The following is a 15,016-nucleotide window of genomic DNA, read 5'->3' on the forward strand; positions in this document are numbered from 1 at the left end:
GACCTCATTGGGGTGTTTTATTCTGTTCTCGTCATATTTAATATACCAGGGACGAAGGGGCACTTTCTCTCAATCAAAAGGATCTTCGTATAGCATTCCAAGTTTAGATATGCTGCAAATCTATGTAAATATTCCCAATCATTTAAATATACATGTCTATGCCTCGTTCCTGCTATCAAGGAGAGGATCGCGCTCTGATAGCCCTGGCTTATTCTCTGCGAATCGCTCCCGATACAGAACAAAGTGCTGAAAGATAAAAGTGAGATCGAATATGATAGTGATGTTGCCCAGCAATAGTTTGGCGATGTTACCTACGGCGCCCGACCAGTCCCCTTGCATCGAAGAATCCAGCACCAGCTGCATCAGTGACAGAATCGCACCGGACAGATCTAGCAGGATCGCCACGATGGAAAATCCGGCTGTTGACTGCCGCCGATAATTCATCACTGTCTGCGGTGTGTATTTGACGGCTGTTAGGAACACCTTGATCATGCCGACCACATAGACCTTACGCGAATATTTCAGTCAGTATATTTTGACTTGTAAATAGGGTAAATAGGTTCATCCGTCGCATTGCCTTCTTACCACATCAATCCATTCCCACGATTCCGACACTAGAACGCAAAGAATGGCCAGGGGGACCACCCCCAGACAGCCCCAGAAAACTATGAGGGCCAAGGTATTCGGCCGCTGCAGCTTAGAATCAAAGTTCCAGAACCGCGCACAGAAGAAGTGGCTACAGATCCAGCAACATATCAGTGCTCCGTGAAGGGCATAGACGAAATCATTCCATTGGACGGTTGGTTCAGGGCTCTGCGAATGTCGCTGGGCATACTGGGCACGCACGACCGGCGAAAAGAGGAAGCAGGCGTTTGAAATGGTGTATGTGGACAATCCGAGCACGTTGAGCAGAGCAAAATCAATGGAGAAGCCGTCTGTCGAGCGGCGGCGGTGGTTGTGTATGACTTGCGGGTAGAATGACAGCGACCACAGGATGAAATAGGCCCAGCCAAGGATTTGAGAGATGCTTTCTGCCCAGATTGCATTCATCGTGGAGAAGTAGATAAATTTCAATAAGGGCAAAATTGATATATATGGGAATTGAAGATCTGATTTCCAGGTCTCGGAATAGACGCCGGAGTTCGGGATATCCGGAGTTCAGCCTCAGCGATCCTCAGCGAGCCTCATCGGTAAGCAAGCACCGACACGTAAGTTAGAGGAATGATGATGGCAGAGGTTTTCAGCTATGCGTCCAGTAACTCGAATGGGGGATTGCTGTCCCCGGCTTTTTATACCATTAACAATAGCGGCAAAATGTGTAAATTACTCTCTTCTTTTGTGATTCTAACTATTGCAAACATACATATATGGGTATTGTGTATCGGGAATTTCCTCGAGGTAATATCCATGGATATGAATGATTTTTAAGGTGATTGGGGGTGATATTATATATGTGAATGTAGCTAACAGTGTGATCAACATGTCATAGTTAGTTATACGGGCAGGACATGTATCCCCCTGGCTCATTAAGCCCTAAATCCCTTTTTTGTAAATAAATTATAGATACGACTAATATACATGAACTACAACACAGGTGCACAAAGCCTTTTTCGCTTCATTCTTTTCGTTTCTCAGGTAGACCTCAGGAGTTAGGGTTTGACTTCGGGATTGTTAGTCATCCACTGTTCGGGCCCCGGGGGTCATCGATCAACATGGCAATACCTAAGCCTTTACGAATCAAGCACTGAGAATCGTTGATAAAGCAGGGTCACAATCGAATGCAAAAATGAAGACGAAAGAGAACCCATGCAGGTGCCCGGAACCCCATCTCAATTACTGCTGGCCACTACGATAATCACCTCCCTCAAGACTAAACCTTCCAAGGGGCTATGTGATACCAGACAAATGGAATTCTGTGGCAAGGATCCCGTTGACATATTCAGAGAAAACGAATCATAAACACCTCGTTGAGAATGTGGAGATGATGTCGAGGGGCTTGTGACATCTGATCTAGCTGCAACATTTGTCAGCTCAATACTCCGTACGGAGTAGTCGATTCCGGGATGAAACAAGACCCATTTTAATGCGATTGAAAGTGTCCGAAAGCGACCGACATGCTTAGATTCTTGCACTCCGTAGTTGGTTGATATTCCCTTCGGGGGAGTCTACTCTCCATCTTGTTCCTGTCCTATAGAGGGTAACTAGTTTTCACTAGCAGTTTCCGAGGCAGGCATTTAAATAACTCATCAAATAACATGTATTAATGAAGGACGACATGGCTCTCTTATTACTAGCAAATTTTCAATTACCCGGGGTATTGAATAACCGGGACAAGGGAATCATCTTGGAAGGGCATCGAATTGGACTCCATTTATCAGCACGATAAGAGTGGACCAAAACGGGATTAGTGGAGAAAGCTTTCAACCAATCATAAAGTTAGTTCGTACCAAGGAATCCTTTGATGGGGGCCTGAGCGCTCAGGCATTAATAGGGTTAAACCCTTTTGCCACAGTGCTGCTTGGAAATCAAGACCCGTGACCACAGCGAAATCGACCCTCTTTTCTCTTTCTCCTTCCGAACCCTCGACAACCACCGACAACCTATACCCAGTTCGCAGGAAGTGCCATCACCACCCTTCCAGCACTCAAAATGGCCCGTCGTCCCGCGAGATGTTACCGCTACTGCAAGAACAAGGTGCGTTCTGATTTCGATTTCGCGAGCTTTTGAAGATTTGTGCGGGTTATCTCGGTGTGGGGAGTGTGTATCGATACATCGTCAACAACGGCATCGACATGACCGGAATATCACCTTTGCTATGAAGAGCGATCCTCGTAGCACTGTGCTTGTGCATTTTTTGGATCCTTTGTTCTTTTTTTTTTTAAAAAAAAAAAAAAGATGGGCGGTTTTCGCTGACATCACTCTTCAACATCCAGCCTTACCCCAAGTCCCGGTTCAACCGTGGTGTTCCCGACCCTAAGATTCGTATCTTCGATCTTGGTCGTAAGAAGGCCAACGTGGATGACTTCCCCATGTGCATCCACTTGGTTTCCAACGAGTACGAGCAGCTCTCCTCCGAGGCTCTCGAGGCCGCCCGTATTTGCGCCAACAAGTACGTTACCCGATCTGCTCCTACGTCTCTCGCCTGACATCGATGGACACAATCTCACATAACTTTCAATAGGTACCTTGTCAAGGTCGCCGGTAAGGAAGGTTTCCACCTGCGCGTCCGTGTGCACCCCTTCCACGTCGTCCGTATCAACAAGATGTTGTCTTGCGCTGGTGCCGATCGTCTGCAGACCGGTATGCGTGGTGCCTTCGGTAAGCCCCAGGGTCTCGTCGCCCGTGTGAACATTGGTCAGATCATTCTGTCCGTCCGCACCCGTGACGCCCACCGTGCTACCGCTCTCGAGGCCCTCCGCCGCTCTCAGTACAAGTTCCCCGGTCGCCAAAAGATCATTGTCTCCAAGAACTGGGGCTTCACCCCCGTCCGCCGCGAGGAGTACGTCCAGCTCCGCCAGGAGGGCAAGCTCCTCCAGGACGGTGCTTACGTCCAGTTCCTCCGTGGCCACGGTTCCGTTGAGAAGAACATGAAGCGCTTCCCCGTTGCCTACGAGAACGTCGCATAAATGTTGATGGGTTGATCAGAATATGAAGTTCAGAACGAAAATACTTGAATGTTCTATTGTCTTTGCCTTTTCCCATTCATCTTGATATCTCGTGCAATCGCAATGATGGAGTTCTTCCAGGGGTCTTTTCATTTGCTCGCCCATATTGCATTTGTAGAACTGTTCATCTCCCAGCTTAGGTAGGTGCCCAGATGTAGACCCGTAAACTACTTAATCCCTTCGTTTCAACCCAGGAGTAGGTAATACTTCCGCTTTTCCGACCATGCACGTATCATGCGAGGTGCAATCCTTAGATATCGATAGTATATATCAAAAGTAGCAGAAGTCTAGACCCAAGTCCATAGAGGGCTTTGTTTCATCTATGCTCTGATCCTTAAATAAAGCTAGAATATGGGTCACGTCACCAAGACTGCAAAATCACTCACCCATCGCATGGTATTCTCCTTAAGACTATATTGTTTGTTCCTCCGGGGTTTCAATATTTATACCCAGGTGCATAATTCAAGAAGCTAGGTGTAATACGATTGTAAAAAAAAATAACCAACTCAATGTTTGTCGTAGGTTTTAGTAATTATATATATCCCAATCTACGACCAACACTAGTACTAGGACCAGACCGTATTTATGTTTACTACCAGGAATTTGACTTTGAGATCAAGCCCAATTCTTTTATTGATCTCACTATATCCATGCTCTCGAAAAAAAGACCATATAGGCATCAAAGTATATATAACCTCCTTACTGAGGCGGCTCCTCACCACAACGTTCCTTGTGCAATTCTCCGGCGACTAAAGGGAAACAGTTAGCCCAAGTCTTCAACCAATCCGAATCTCGTTTAACCCGATTCGAAATCGGAACTGGTGAGGAGAATATACCTATCAAGTCATCTGGAGAACAAGAAACCTGTAAACAGGTACCGAGGGTATCCTTGAACGCTTTGCTTGGGCAAGTGCACTTGTAATCAATGGAGGAGATACATCCTGCCACAGCAGCGGATTCGCGGAGACAACGAGTCTGTTCACAATACGAAAAGGTGGTTAGTCTTCTGAGTCTAAATCATACACTCAGATAGGGACAGCGTACGAGGCAGGGACTGGCATCACCCGAAGATTCAGCCACAGTCAATGACAGGAAAGCAGCCAGCGGGAAGAAGATAGTGAGCCTCATTTTGGATGGACGTTGAACGTGGGCTTAGTAGTGGTATGGTTTGGAGTATGAATGTGGAGGAGTTGATGAACACAGGACGGACGCCCTTGCTCGATTTATCAATAGTCAATATATATGCGGAGTACCAGGAGAGACAATGCATTCTTTATCATATCGGCATCTCAGCGTCAACAAACCCGGTGTCTGGGTGATCTGTGGAATGAGATTTCGTTGGAATGTGAGACTAATCAACCTTTGGAAATGTCAAGGCTTTGGAAATGTCAAGGTTACAACGCTGAATATTATATTGAATACCACGTCTATGTATTGTGCTGAGATATTGAAATATTATTTTGACTTAATTCAATGTCCCGGGCAGATATTGAATTTTGTGATGTGACTCCTCGGGCACTTTTTGCTGGCCTCAGAGAGAGTTAGCTTTACACAACCACGAGAAATTTCAACAAGTCATCACTTTTGATTCACCAAGTTATTAGCCAAATTATGAGCCATTGAGTACCGAACTCTAATGTGACTCTGTGCGTACCTATGTTGCTTTATTGCTCGGAACAGGCCATCACCAGCTCCACTACTAGGTTTAATATTGAAGCCTACATTGTACTTACAAGGTTGTTTGCTTAGTAGTTCTCAATGGTACTGTTCTGCTGGCTCGTAATACATATGACAAGAAACTGAACGAACGGAGCTGCCCGATGGTGCTATGCGTTCAAGAAGAACATGGGGATATCCATCCCCATAAAGAAATCACAGTCTAGATTGGCCTATTGGTAACGGCGTCCATTATGTATGGAATTCAAGAGCGGTCGTATTGGATGCCCCTGGGTGTGGCTTGGACTTTGACGAGAAGATCAGCCCGCTGAGCTACCTTGGCGAATTTGCAGTCTTCTGTCGATAGGGTGTACTCGGAACCGGTAGGGACAAGTCGGATCTTTACCAAAGGGCTATGAAGATTAGACAGGTCATTGGAGACAAAAATCTGGGTCAATGTTGATATAAATGAGAATGAGATAATATGCCCACTTCAGCATCATAAACTCCAGGGGCTGGCATCTAGGTCATATGCCATGGGGTTGACTTTCAGTTGTTGATCTCAAGGATGACCTGAAGAACTGAGGGAAGAAGAACGGAAGAAGAAGAAAGAAAAACCATAAAGTAAAATATTGCAACATCGAAGACGATGAACTGGGTGAACTCTTCATAGTCAAGGTAGAGGACACGAGAGGGAACAAAGTCACATAAATGTAGATAGACAACATAACGGCGCCAAGGTAGTTAGTGGTATGAGGAAATGGTGCGAGAGCCTTGGGTATACTTCGTAGGGTTCTTGCAAGTATAGCCCATTGAAGACAGTGCATAGTGGTTGTAGAGAGAGGTGAAGTATATAAATAACGCGCGATGGCCGCTATTTCCGCTATTCCAAATTAGGACCCCGAGAGAAAATCCTTGGATATCTTTGATTGGTTGGGTTTATACACCGCTCTTTTTTCCGCCTTGATGAAATATGTAAAGATGTCCAATCCAATCCTCTGTCTTTTTTCTTTATTATACGCTATTTCTTCTTTAGGCCTAAACACGAGAAAATCCTAGTTCAGCTCATAAATTCCTACAAATTTACGCTTTTATGCGGTGTTCAGGATATATATACTACGGGTGAGTGGGGTAAATAACTAGTTTTCTGCCAGGCAGTACTAACTCGCATGGCCGGTTTCCTCGTACAGCTAGTTCCAGCCCCGCATACGTCACCCTCAAAAATCCCCTTTTCTCTTCACAAACACAGCCATGAAGCAGAGATTCTCGTCTTTGGACGTCAAGGTACCTTCGAATATACCGCAAAGAAGATACAAGCTAACAACTTCAGGTTATCACGCAGGAATTGGCATCAGAGTGTGTCAACCTCCGAGTGTCCAACATCTACGACCTGTCCTCGGTACGCTCATTCCCTTTCTCTATTGCCATCGAAGGATACCGAGCTGATTTAATATTCCTATTAGCGTATATTCCTTTTCAAACTCGCTAAGCCAGACCATCGACGCCAACTCATTATTGACTCCGGTTTTCGCACCCATGTCACCCAATATTCGCGAACCGCGGCAACCACACCATCGCCTTTTGTGACTCGTCTCCGAAAGTACCTGAAGTCTCGTCGGATTACAGGCATCTCCCAAATCGGAACCGATCGCATCACCGACTTCACTTTTAGCGATGGCGCATACCATATCTTCCTCGAATTCTTCGCCGGTGGTAACATTATCTTGACGGACCGCGAGTACAACATTCTTGCTTTCTTCCGCCAAGTTGCGGCCGGTGTGGGCCAGGAGGAGATCAAGGCCGGACTCAAGTATACTGTGTCTAATAAGCAGAACTATGGTGGGATTCCGGACATCACAGCGGATCGAGTTTTGCAAACACTGGAAAAGGCGCAGGGGGTTTTTGCTCAAGAGGGAAATGCCCCCAAAAAGTTTAAGAAAAAGGGAACGGATGTTTTGCGAAAGGCATTGTCGCAAGGCTTTCCTGAATATCCTCCCTTGCTTCTTGACCACGTTTTTGCGATCAAGGAATTTGATACTACAACACCACTGGATCAAGTCCTGGGGAGCCAAGATCTCTTGCAGGCCGTGAAAGAGGTGCTAGAAGAGTCGCAAAGAATTTCTAACACCTTTGACTCTGGCGACAGCCATCCGGGCTACATTGTGGCGAAAGAAGACACGCGACCCATCCCGGAAGGAGAGACTTCAGCAAAGGCCCCAGGTCTGCTGTATGAAGACTTCCACCCTTTCAAGCCTCGACAATTTGAAAACAAACCAGGAATAAAGATTCTAGAGTTCGAGCGCTTCAATGCTACGGTCGACGAGTACTTCTCATCTCTTGAATCTCAGCGACTAGAGTCGCGATTGACAGAACGCGAGGAGGCAGCCAAGAAAAAGCTCGAATCCGTGCGATCAGAGCACAAAAAGCGGATTGATGCGCTCAAGAATGTACAAGAGCTTCACATCCGTAAAGCGGATGCTATTCAGGACAATGTTTACCGAGTCCAGGAGGCAATGGATGCTGTCAATGGACTGGTGGCCCAGGGAATGGACTGGGGTGAGATTGCGCGCCTGATTGAGATGGAACAGGATCGCGGCAATCCAGTGGCACAGACCCTCAAGCTGCCCCTGAAACTGTACGAAAACACAGTCACCCTACTTCTTGGAGAGGCCGGCGACGACGAGGATGAAGAGGAGGAGTTTTCTAGCAGCGACGAATCAGACTCTGACTCGGAGAACGAAGCAGAGCGAGAGGTAGGCCGCGCGGAACGTGAGTCTAAGCTATTGACCATTGACATTGACCTTGGTCTGAGCCCATGGGCGAACGCATCACAATATTACGATCAGAAAAAGCAAGCCTCGGAGAAGGAACAAAGGACAACCCAGTCGTCTACGAAGGCACTGAAAAGTCACGAGAAGAAGGTGACGACCGACCTCAAGCGAGGCCTGAAGAAAGAGAAGCAAGTGCTTCGACAGGCTCGGACACCATTCTGGTTCGAGAAATTCATCTTTTTCATTTCTTCAGAGGGTTACTTGGTCATAGGGTACGTGGCTCCATTCACCCTCGTTTTCTGACATCTACTAATCGCACTAGTGCACGGGACGCCATGCAGAGCGAATTGCTCTACCGGCGTTATTTGTCCAAGGGTGATATCTTTGTGCATGCTGATCTCGAAGGTGCGACGCCAATCGTGGTGAAGAATCGAGCCGGCAGTGTAGACGCACCAATTTCTCCAAGCACACTATCTCAAGCCGGGAACCTTTGCGTCGCGACTTCAACTGCTTGGGAATCTAAGGCTGTCATGTCTGCTTGGTGGGCTCATGCTCATCAGGTATCGAAAATCGCAGAAAACGGCAGCGGAATCATGCCCACAGGTGTTTTCCAAATCAAGGGAGAGAAGAACTTCTTGGCTCCATCGCAACTGGTGCTTGGATTTGGTATCATGTTCCAAGTTAGCCAGGAAAGCGTTCGGAACCATAAGCAGCGATTCGACACATCTGATGTTCCGCACGCTGCTATAACTCCTGCCGGTGAGACTGAGGCTTCTGGGCTGAAGGACGCCGTGGAGCCAGTAGCCCCGGAGCAGACACAGGCCACCGAAGAAGCCACCGAAGATGCAGAGAAGGAAGATGCGGGATCTGAAGAGGAGGATGAAGATGAGAAAGCTGCCACCAGAAACCCTCTCCAGCGAGGCAATTCCGAGCTTCTGGCCTCTCAGCCAACTCAAGAATCGGACTTTGAGTCTGAGCCAGAAGAAGAACCCAAGGATGAGCCGGAACAAGAAGGTGCAGAAGATCAGCCGGAGGGAGAAGAAGCTACACCAACCGCAGGTCAAAATCCTATACCCGAGCAAAATGAAGAATCGAACCTGAACGCCCGAGAGCGACGTACCTTGCGACAAGGCAAGCCTCTCGATCGTCCCGGCGAGGAAGAACCAGCTGCACCACGTATCGCCCCCACTCGTGGCAAGCGGGCGAAGGACAAGCGCGCTGCTGCTAAGTATGCTCACCAAGACGAGGATGAGCGAGAACTTGCTCTTCGGTTGGTGGGTGCCAACAAGGGCAAAGCCGCAAAGGCGGCTAAAGCAGCTGAAGCCAAGGAACAGCGCGAACGAGAGGCCGAGGCGCAAAGGCAACGACGACGGGCCCAGCATGAGCGCGCTGCCGAAGCCGAGCGCAAACGCCAGGCACAATTCACGGAAAATGGAACGGATGATTACAACGAAGAGACAGCTGCCGCTGAAGCTGCCGATCTTACTTGGATCCCAGCTTTGGTGGGTACACCAACTACGGATGATGAAATCATTGCTGCTATTCCAGTCTGCGCCCCATGGGCTGCCCTTGGACGGTACAAATACAAAGTCAAGTTGCAGCCAGGCTCCGTAAAGAAGGGCAAGGCCGTCAAGGAGATCATTGGTCGATGGGTATCCGAGACCACCACCGGGAAGGTCAAGAAGGAGCACGCTGAAGATGCTGGGATCTCTCGTGTCGATGCTGAGCGTCTCCGGGAACGGGAAGGTGAACTCATCAAGGGATGGAAGGATACAGAGATTATCAACACTATGGTTGTGGGCAAGGTGCGCATCATGACTGCAGGAGCTGGAAGCGGCGGTGGTGGTGATAAGGGCAAGGGCAAAGGTGGAAAGGGTGGTGGTGGAGGTGGAGGTGGCAGAGGAGGTGGTAAGAGTAAGAAGAAATGATCGAGTCTCGTGTATACATTCGAGAGTACATAGACTAGAGCTTTGAATTCGACTCGGTCGATTCGATTCAACTCAGGTCATACAAGATATGCCGATGTATACCAAGCCTGGTTAGGTCTCTTTATGCCAGCTGGTCAGCCACAACCCCGCTTCGACTGGTTCATCTACATTTATTTCAACTCCATAGAATCATGAATAACTCCTATGTTTCCAATTCTATTGCCAATAATATCGTCGGCGATATGACAGGGTTCCTGATGCGCTGAGTCATCCGACGTCATGACCCGAACCGATTTTCTCGCGGTCTTCCATATAGGACCTCTTATTGCTTCTGGCGGCATTGTGCAGAATGATAGTCGACTGTGTACGCTAGAGAAGACATCGGATCCTACAGCCAAGAGAAAAGAGACTTTTGCCCCGCGCAACCAGAACCCGACCCCCTCGGGCATCATTTCGCCCCTCATCTGATAACGTGTGCGCCCGAATAGTGCGTCATTGAGGTCTTCTCAAACATCACGTTGCTTTTCACTCGCGCTTTTGCCGGCCACTGTCAGCGCAGTTGTGCCAGATTCTTGAACACCATGCCTACAAAAACGCGAGTTGTCCCGGTTCAACGGCTCAGCCAAGGGCCCGGTGATTTATCTCTGGCAGAATGGTGGGAGAATGAGCGCAATCAAAAAACACCCGAGTCCCAGGCCATCGAAGAAGCCGCCAAACTCCTCCGGTCAAGTGACGTCCCCGTCGCCTTCCCTACCGAGACAGTATATGGCCTAGGCGCCGATGCCACGCGCAGCGCTTCTGTCCAGGGAATCTACCGCGCCAAACAGCGGCCCTCAGACAACCCCTTGATCGTTCATGTCGACTCACTCGACATGCTTGAGCGTCTCCTTAATCCCACCTCCGAAGGCAGTTCTAACTCAACCAAAACGCCGCCAATCGCCCTCCCCTCGATCTACAAGCCTCTAATCGATAAATTCTGGCCCGGCGCACTGACGATCATTCTACCTAACCCATCCGGTTCTATACTGGCGCCAGAGGTCACCTCCAGCCTGACCACATTCGGCGTCCGCATGCCCTCTTCTCCACTCGCGCGTCTACTCATCCACGCAACAGACCGTCCCCTCGCCGCGCCATCGGCAAACGCATCCACCAAACCATCACCCACAACCGCGCAGCACGTATATCACGATCTCAAAGACCGCATAGAGATGATTCTCGACGGCGGCGCATCCGGCGTTGGTGTCGAAAGCACTGTGGTCGACGGGTTATGCAATCCACCAGCGATTCTGCGCCCCGGCGGCATCGGCATCGACGAAATCCGGAAATGCGAAGGATGGGAAAATGTCGCAGTCGGCTACAAAGATGGCACGCTAGATGTGAAGGAGATTCCACGCGCACCGGGCATGAAATACCGCCACTATTCGCCGAAGGCACGGGTTGTTCTCTTCGAGTCAACATCGAACCCGGCCGGAGTGAGGAAGCATGTCCAGAAGGACTTGAATGATACAGCCATTGGCGCACATAAAGTTGGTATCATTCGCACGCGGAACTGGAAACTTGGCTTGGAGCTTGCCTCGGAAGATCAAATCGCCAATATCATGAGCCCTGTGTCTTCTCCCATTGAGAATATTATCGGGTTCCCGATCCCCGTGCTGGAGAATGGAAATACGAGTAGCCGCACAAAGATGGCATATGATTACCATCTTGGCTCAGATGCGGTTTCTATCGCACATGGTCTCTTTGCTGCCCTACGCGGGCTAGATGAACTTGATGTCGATGTTATCTACGTGGAAGGTGTGTCAGATCGTGAGGGTGACCTGGCTGCGGCTGTCATGAACCGGCTACGAAAGGCCGCTGGTGCTGAAATGCGCGTTTAGCCTTGAAAATGGGGTATATATATTCTCTTTTATTCCAGTCCGGAGGGGTTTCGGGGGTTTAGATAGACGTTTAAAAGTATCAATATTAGATTAAAACATATTTTAGCATACAATATTGTGTGTGGTCAACATTTTATGTGCATGCAGTTTATAGAGCTATGATTGGAGTCTCTTGGACTTAGCCGTTTAGTAAACCCTGTTTATCATCATTTGACACGGAATTCGGAGACCTCCGGGGAGAAAGTCTTATGAATGAGACCAATTTTGGGATTCAAAAGGTGATACTACATAGTAACTAGACTGTGTCACGAAAAAGAAGAGTCACGATAACCCCAAGACGCCAGCGGGGGAAAAAGGAGAACTCGTCCGGGCTTATCCCGCATTGATATAGAACATTGAAAATCCTCACATCCAAAAGAAGTTCCTCACTACAATCCGCAAAAATGTGTCAATCTCCTCTACACGACTTCCTCAAGGGCCTCCCTAAATGCGAACACCACGTCCATCTTGAGGGCACCCTGGAACCAGAACTCATCTTCGAGCTCGCGGCGCGCAATGGTATTACCTTACCGACCGACCCAGTCTATACCTCAGTCGAGACACTCAAGAAACGGTATGAGCACTTCAGCAATCTGGACGACTTCCTGCACTTCTACTTCGAAGGCATGGCCGTCCTCCGCAAAGAAGAAGACTTCGCCGACTTAGCCTGGGCATACTTCCAAAAGGCGCACGCGGACGGCGTCCACCACGCCGAAGTCTTCTTCGACCCGCAAGTCCACGAAAGCCGCGGTGTACCATACGACACGATCGTCACAGGGTTCTCGAAGGGGTGCAAGCGCGCCGAGGCCGAGCTCGGCCTGAGCACACGGCTAATCCTGTGTTTCGTGCGACATCTCCCCGTCGCATCGGCCAAGGAAGTCTATGAGGAGTTCGTGGCTCACGAGCACTTCGAGTCTGGGGTTGTGCACGGACTCGGCTGGTCTTCTTCAGAAGTCGGACCGCCGAAGGACATGTTCCGTGAGATCTATGCGTCAGCCGGGCAGAAGAATATCCCGCTCACGGCGCATGCCGGCGAAGAAGGTGATCCGACTTATATCAGTACTGCGCTTGAGCTTGGTGCCCGGCGTATCGATCATGGTATTCGACTGGTTGAGGATGAGGAGTTGATGAAGCGTGTTGCGCGTGAGAATATCCTGCTTACTGTGTGTCCGTTGTCGAATGTGCGGTTGCGCTGTGTTACCTCTGTGAAGGAGGTGCCTATTCGGCGGTTCTTGGAGGCTGGGGTCAAGTTCTCCATTAACAGTGATGATCCTGCTTATTTCGGTGGTTATATTCTTGATAACTACTGCGCTGTGCAGGAGGCTTTTAACCTGAATGTGTTGGAGTGGAGGGTTATTGCGGAGAATAGTGTCCAGGAGAGCTGGATTGATGATTCGCGCAAGGCTGAGATGCTGGCGAGTATTGAGGAACATGTCAACGAGTATACACGCATGCACACTATTTCTCTGTAGATTCTAATTGGTGGTGTATGTATTGGTTTCTGCTGGAGTTGTGGTTGTGGTTATGGTGGGCGTGGGCAGTGCATCTGATACCCTATGTTTCAACATTTTTTTTGTATACTATTTTTCAACCAAAGTATATATACCAGGAACATAACAAGTTAAGTTTTAACAGTCCTTTCTCGCAGTCTTTCTTGTTCAGATATTTTCCGCCTCATTCTATGGTTGATGCTGTAGCTATGGTATAGGCGGTAAAAATCATGGCTTTCTTCGTTAGATATCAATCAATCAATCAATGTCCAATTAACCTGTTGCAGTCTAACTAGTTTTGTATGACTCTACAGGCGCTTTATCCAACTGAAGCAAGAACTCGAAGCCCAACGCCGAATGGGATTGACAGATGCTGATCGTAATCAGTCCATTCCTGTAGCCATAGGGTTACGGGACTAAGAGTATATCTGTCTAGTCAATAACGGTATTCTTATCCAGGGCTTTATATAGATATGTATCTATGGGCATGGAAATTTCTTGAAAAGAAAACAATCTGGTGTTTGGGGGTTTAGTCAAGTCCAACATCACAACTACTGCGTAGAAGCCAGATTTGACCGAGGGATTTTCACTTAAACAATTTCGATTTGAATAATATTCCAGGCCATCTTCTGGACACGAGAAAATCTTCAAGGTAGCTGTGCTGCGGAAAGTAGCTCAGCCATCCTTTTCGAAGGCCTTCCACCAAGGCATAGCCAATAACTAAATCTCCGAGGTGGATTAACATAGTTGATATCATTGATGCCTTGTAAATCAGGCTTCACGTCAGACCCATGTCTAGACGACTCCTCACTTTGTGCACCAATGTCTAACAGTCAGCCCTGCTACATAACACAGTGTTTGATGCTCCAAATCATCCTTTGTGGTACCCGAAGCCTTACGAGGTCGACTTTCCTGACCCGGCTACGATCCCAGAAACCCTATCCCCTGCGTCTAGCATCGTGTTTCGCAGCCATCAACCCAAGAACAAACCCCCAGCAAAGCGCAGGGCTACTTAATCTCTCCGAACAAAACCGCAGACAGAGCTACATCCACTCAAAGCACAAAATGTCCACCTCCACTCCAGACCGCTACAAACTTGTCTTCTTCGTCCCGACCGCCAACGTGGAGCCCTGTAAAGAAGCCATCTTCGCCACAGGGGCAGGTTCATTCCCAGGTGGTAAATATACCAAATGTTGTTTCCAGACTGTTGGCACGGGCCAGTTTCTGCCCAACGAGGGCGCAGACCCGGCGGTCGGAGCTGTCGGGGCTTTGGAACGGTGCGAGGAGGTCAGGGTTGAGATTATGTGCCTTGGCCGGGGCATTATGCTGAATGCAGTTGATGCTTTGATCTCGGCGCATCCGTATGAGGAGGTTGCTTATGAGGTTTATAAGATGGAGAACGTTTAGTCGGTCGACTGAAGATGTGGTTGATGGGATGCGGCACAATAAATTGATGCGATTGGGACGGTAGTCATCATTTTCTGCAGTTGTCAGTTTTCCAATCTATATTTCGAAGAATCTCCAGTCTCGATAAAACAAATTGAGAGTATGATTGTGTCCAAAAATGAATGTTATGTTGATTCCATTGAA

The 15,016-nt window shown here is 48.5% G+C and overlaps 7 protein-coding genes across 7 annotated transcripts; 5 read left to right on the forward strand and 2 right to left on the reverse strand.

Moving 5' to 3' along the window:
• Positions 1-156: 156 nt before the first annotated feature.
• On the reverse strand, positions 157-1,050 carry N7516_010959 (putative L-cystine transporter; the record flags this gene model as incomplete). Its single annotated transcript, XM_057223677.1, has 2 exons — positions 157-507; positions 586-1,050. 2 exons carry the CDS (start codon positions 1,048-1,050, stop codon positions 157-159), a joined length of 816 nt encoding a protein of 271 aa, XP_057068817.1.
• Positions 1,051-2,540: 1,490 nt separating this feature from the next.
• Positions 2,541-3,757, forward strand: N7516_010960 (60S ribosomal protein uL16). Its single transcript, XM_057223678.1, has 3 exons — positions 2,541-2,694; positions 2,934-3,109; positions 3,182-3,757. Exons 1-3 carry the CDS (start codon positions 2,650-2,652, stop codon positions 3,624-3,626), a joined length of 666 nt encoding a protein of 221 aa, XP_057068818.1. The 5' UTR covers positions 2,541-2,649; the 3' UTR covers positions 3,627-3,757.
• A 607-nt stretch (positions 3,758-4,364) lies between these two features.
• Positions 4,365-4,793, reverse strand: N7516_010961 (uncharacterized protein; the record flags this gene model as incomplete). Its single annotated transcript, XM_057223679.1, has 3 exons — positions 4,365-4,414; positions 4,502-4,640; positions 4,689-4,793. 3 exons carry the CDS (start codon positions 4,791-4,793, stop codon positions 4,365-4,367), a joined length of 294 nt encoding a protein of 97 aa, XP_057068819.1.
• Positions 4,794-6,572: 1,779 nt separating this feature from the next.
• N7516_010962 (putative DUF814 domain protein) lies at positions 6,573-10,020 on the forward strand (the record flags this gene model as incomplete). Its single annotated transcript, XM_057223680.1, has 4 exons — positions 6,573-6,605; positions 6,652-6,720; positions 6,785-8,364; positions 8,415-10,020. The coding sequence occupies 4 exons, from the start codon at positions 6,573-6,575 to the stop codon at positions 10,018-10,020; spliced, it is 3,288 nt and encodes a 1,095-aa protein (XP_057068820.1).
• A 581-nt stretch (positions 10,021-10,601) lies between these two features.
• Positions 10,602-11,897, forward strand: N7516_010963 (L-threonylcarbamoyladenylate synthase; the record flags this gene model as incomplete). Its single annotated transcript, XM_057223681.1, has 1 exon — positions 10,602-11,897. The coding sequence occupies one exon, from the start codon at positions 10,602-10,604 to the stop codon at positions 11,895-11,897; it is 1,296 nt and encodes a 431-aa protein (XP_057068821.1).
• Positions 11,898-12,340: 443 nt separating this feature from the next.
• On the forward strand, positions 12,341-13,408 carry aah1 (adenosine deaminase; the record flags this gene model as incomplete). Its single annotated transcript, XM_057223682.1, has 1 exon — positions 12,341-13,408. One exon carries the CDS (start codon positions 12,341-12,343, stop codon positions 13,406-13,408), a length of 1,068 nt encoding a protein of 355 aa, XP_057068822.1.
• Positions 13,409-14,491: 1,083 nt separating this feature from the next.
• Positions 14,492-14,833, forward strand: N7516_010965 (uncharacterized protein; the record flags this gene model as incomplete). The annotated part of the gene is made up of 1 exon (XM_057223683.1): positions 14,492-14,833. The coding sequence occupies one exon, from the start codon at positions 14,492-14,494 to the stop codon at positions 14,831-14,833; it is 342 nt and encodes a 113-aa protein (XP_057068823.1).
• Positions 14,834-15,016: the final 183 nt, after the last annotated feature.

This window comes from Penicillium verrucosum, assembly GCF_028828655.1.
Source record: "Penicillium verrucosum strain IBT 35672 chromosome Unknown utg000005l_segment0_segment0, whole genome shotgun sequence".
In the NCBI taxonomy this organism is placed as follows: Eukaryota; Fungi; Ascomycota; class Eurotiomycetes; order Eurotiales; family Aspergillaceae; genus Penicillium; species Penicillium verrucosum.

Coding starts and splice junctions, on each gene's coding strand:
- N7516_010960 (XM_057223678.1), top strand. CDS start 2,650: ATGGCCCGTCGTCCCGCGAGATGTTACCGCTACTGCAAGAACAAG. Junction 2,695..2,933: donor ACCGCTACTGCAAGAACAAG/GTGCGTTCTGAT, acceptor TTCAACATCCAG/CCTTACCCCAAGTCCCGGTT. Junction 3,110..3,181: donor GCCCGTATTTGCGCCAACAA/GTACGTTACCCG, acceptor AACTTTCAATAG/GTACCTTGTCAAGGTCGCCG.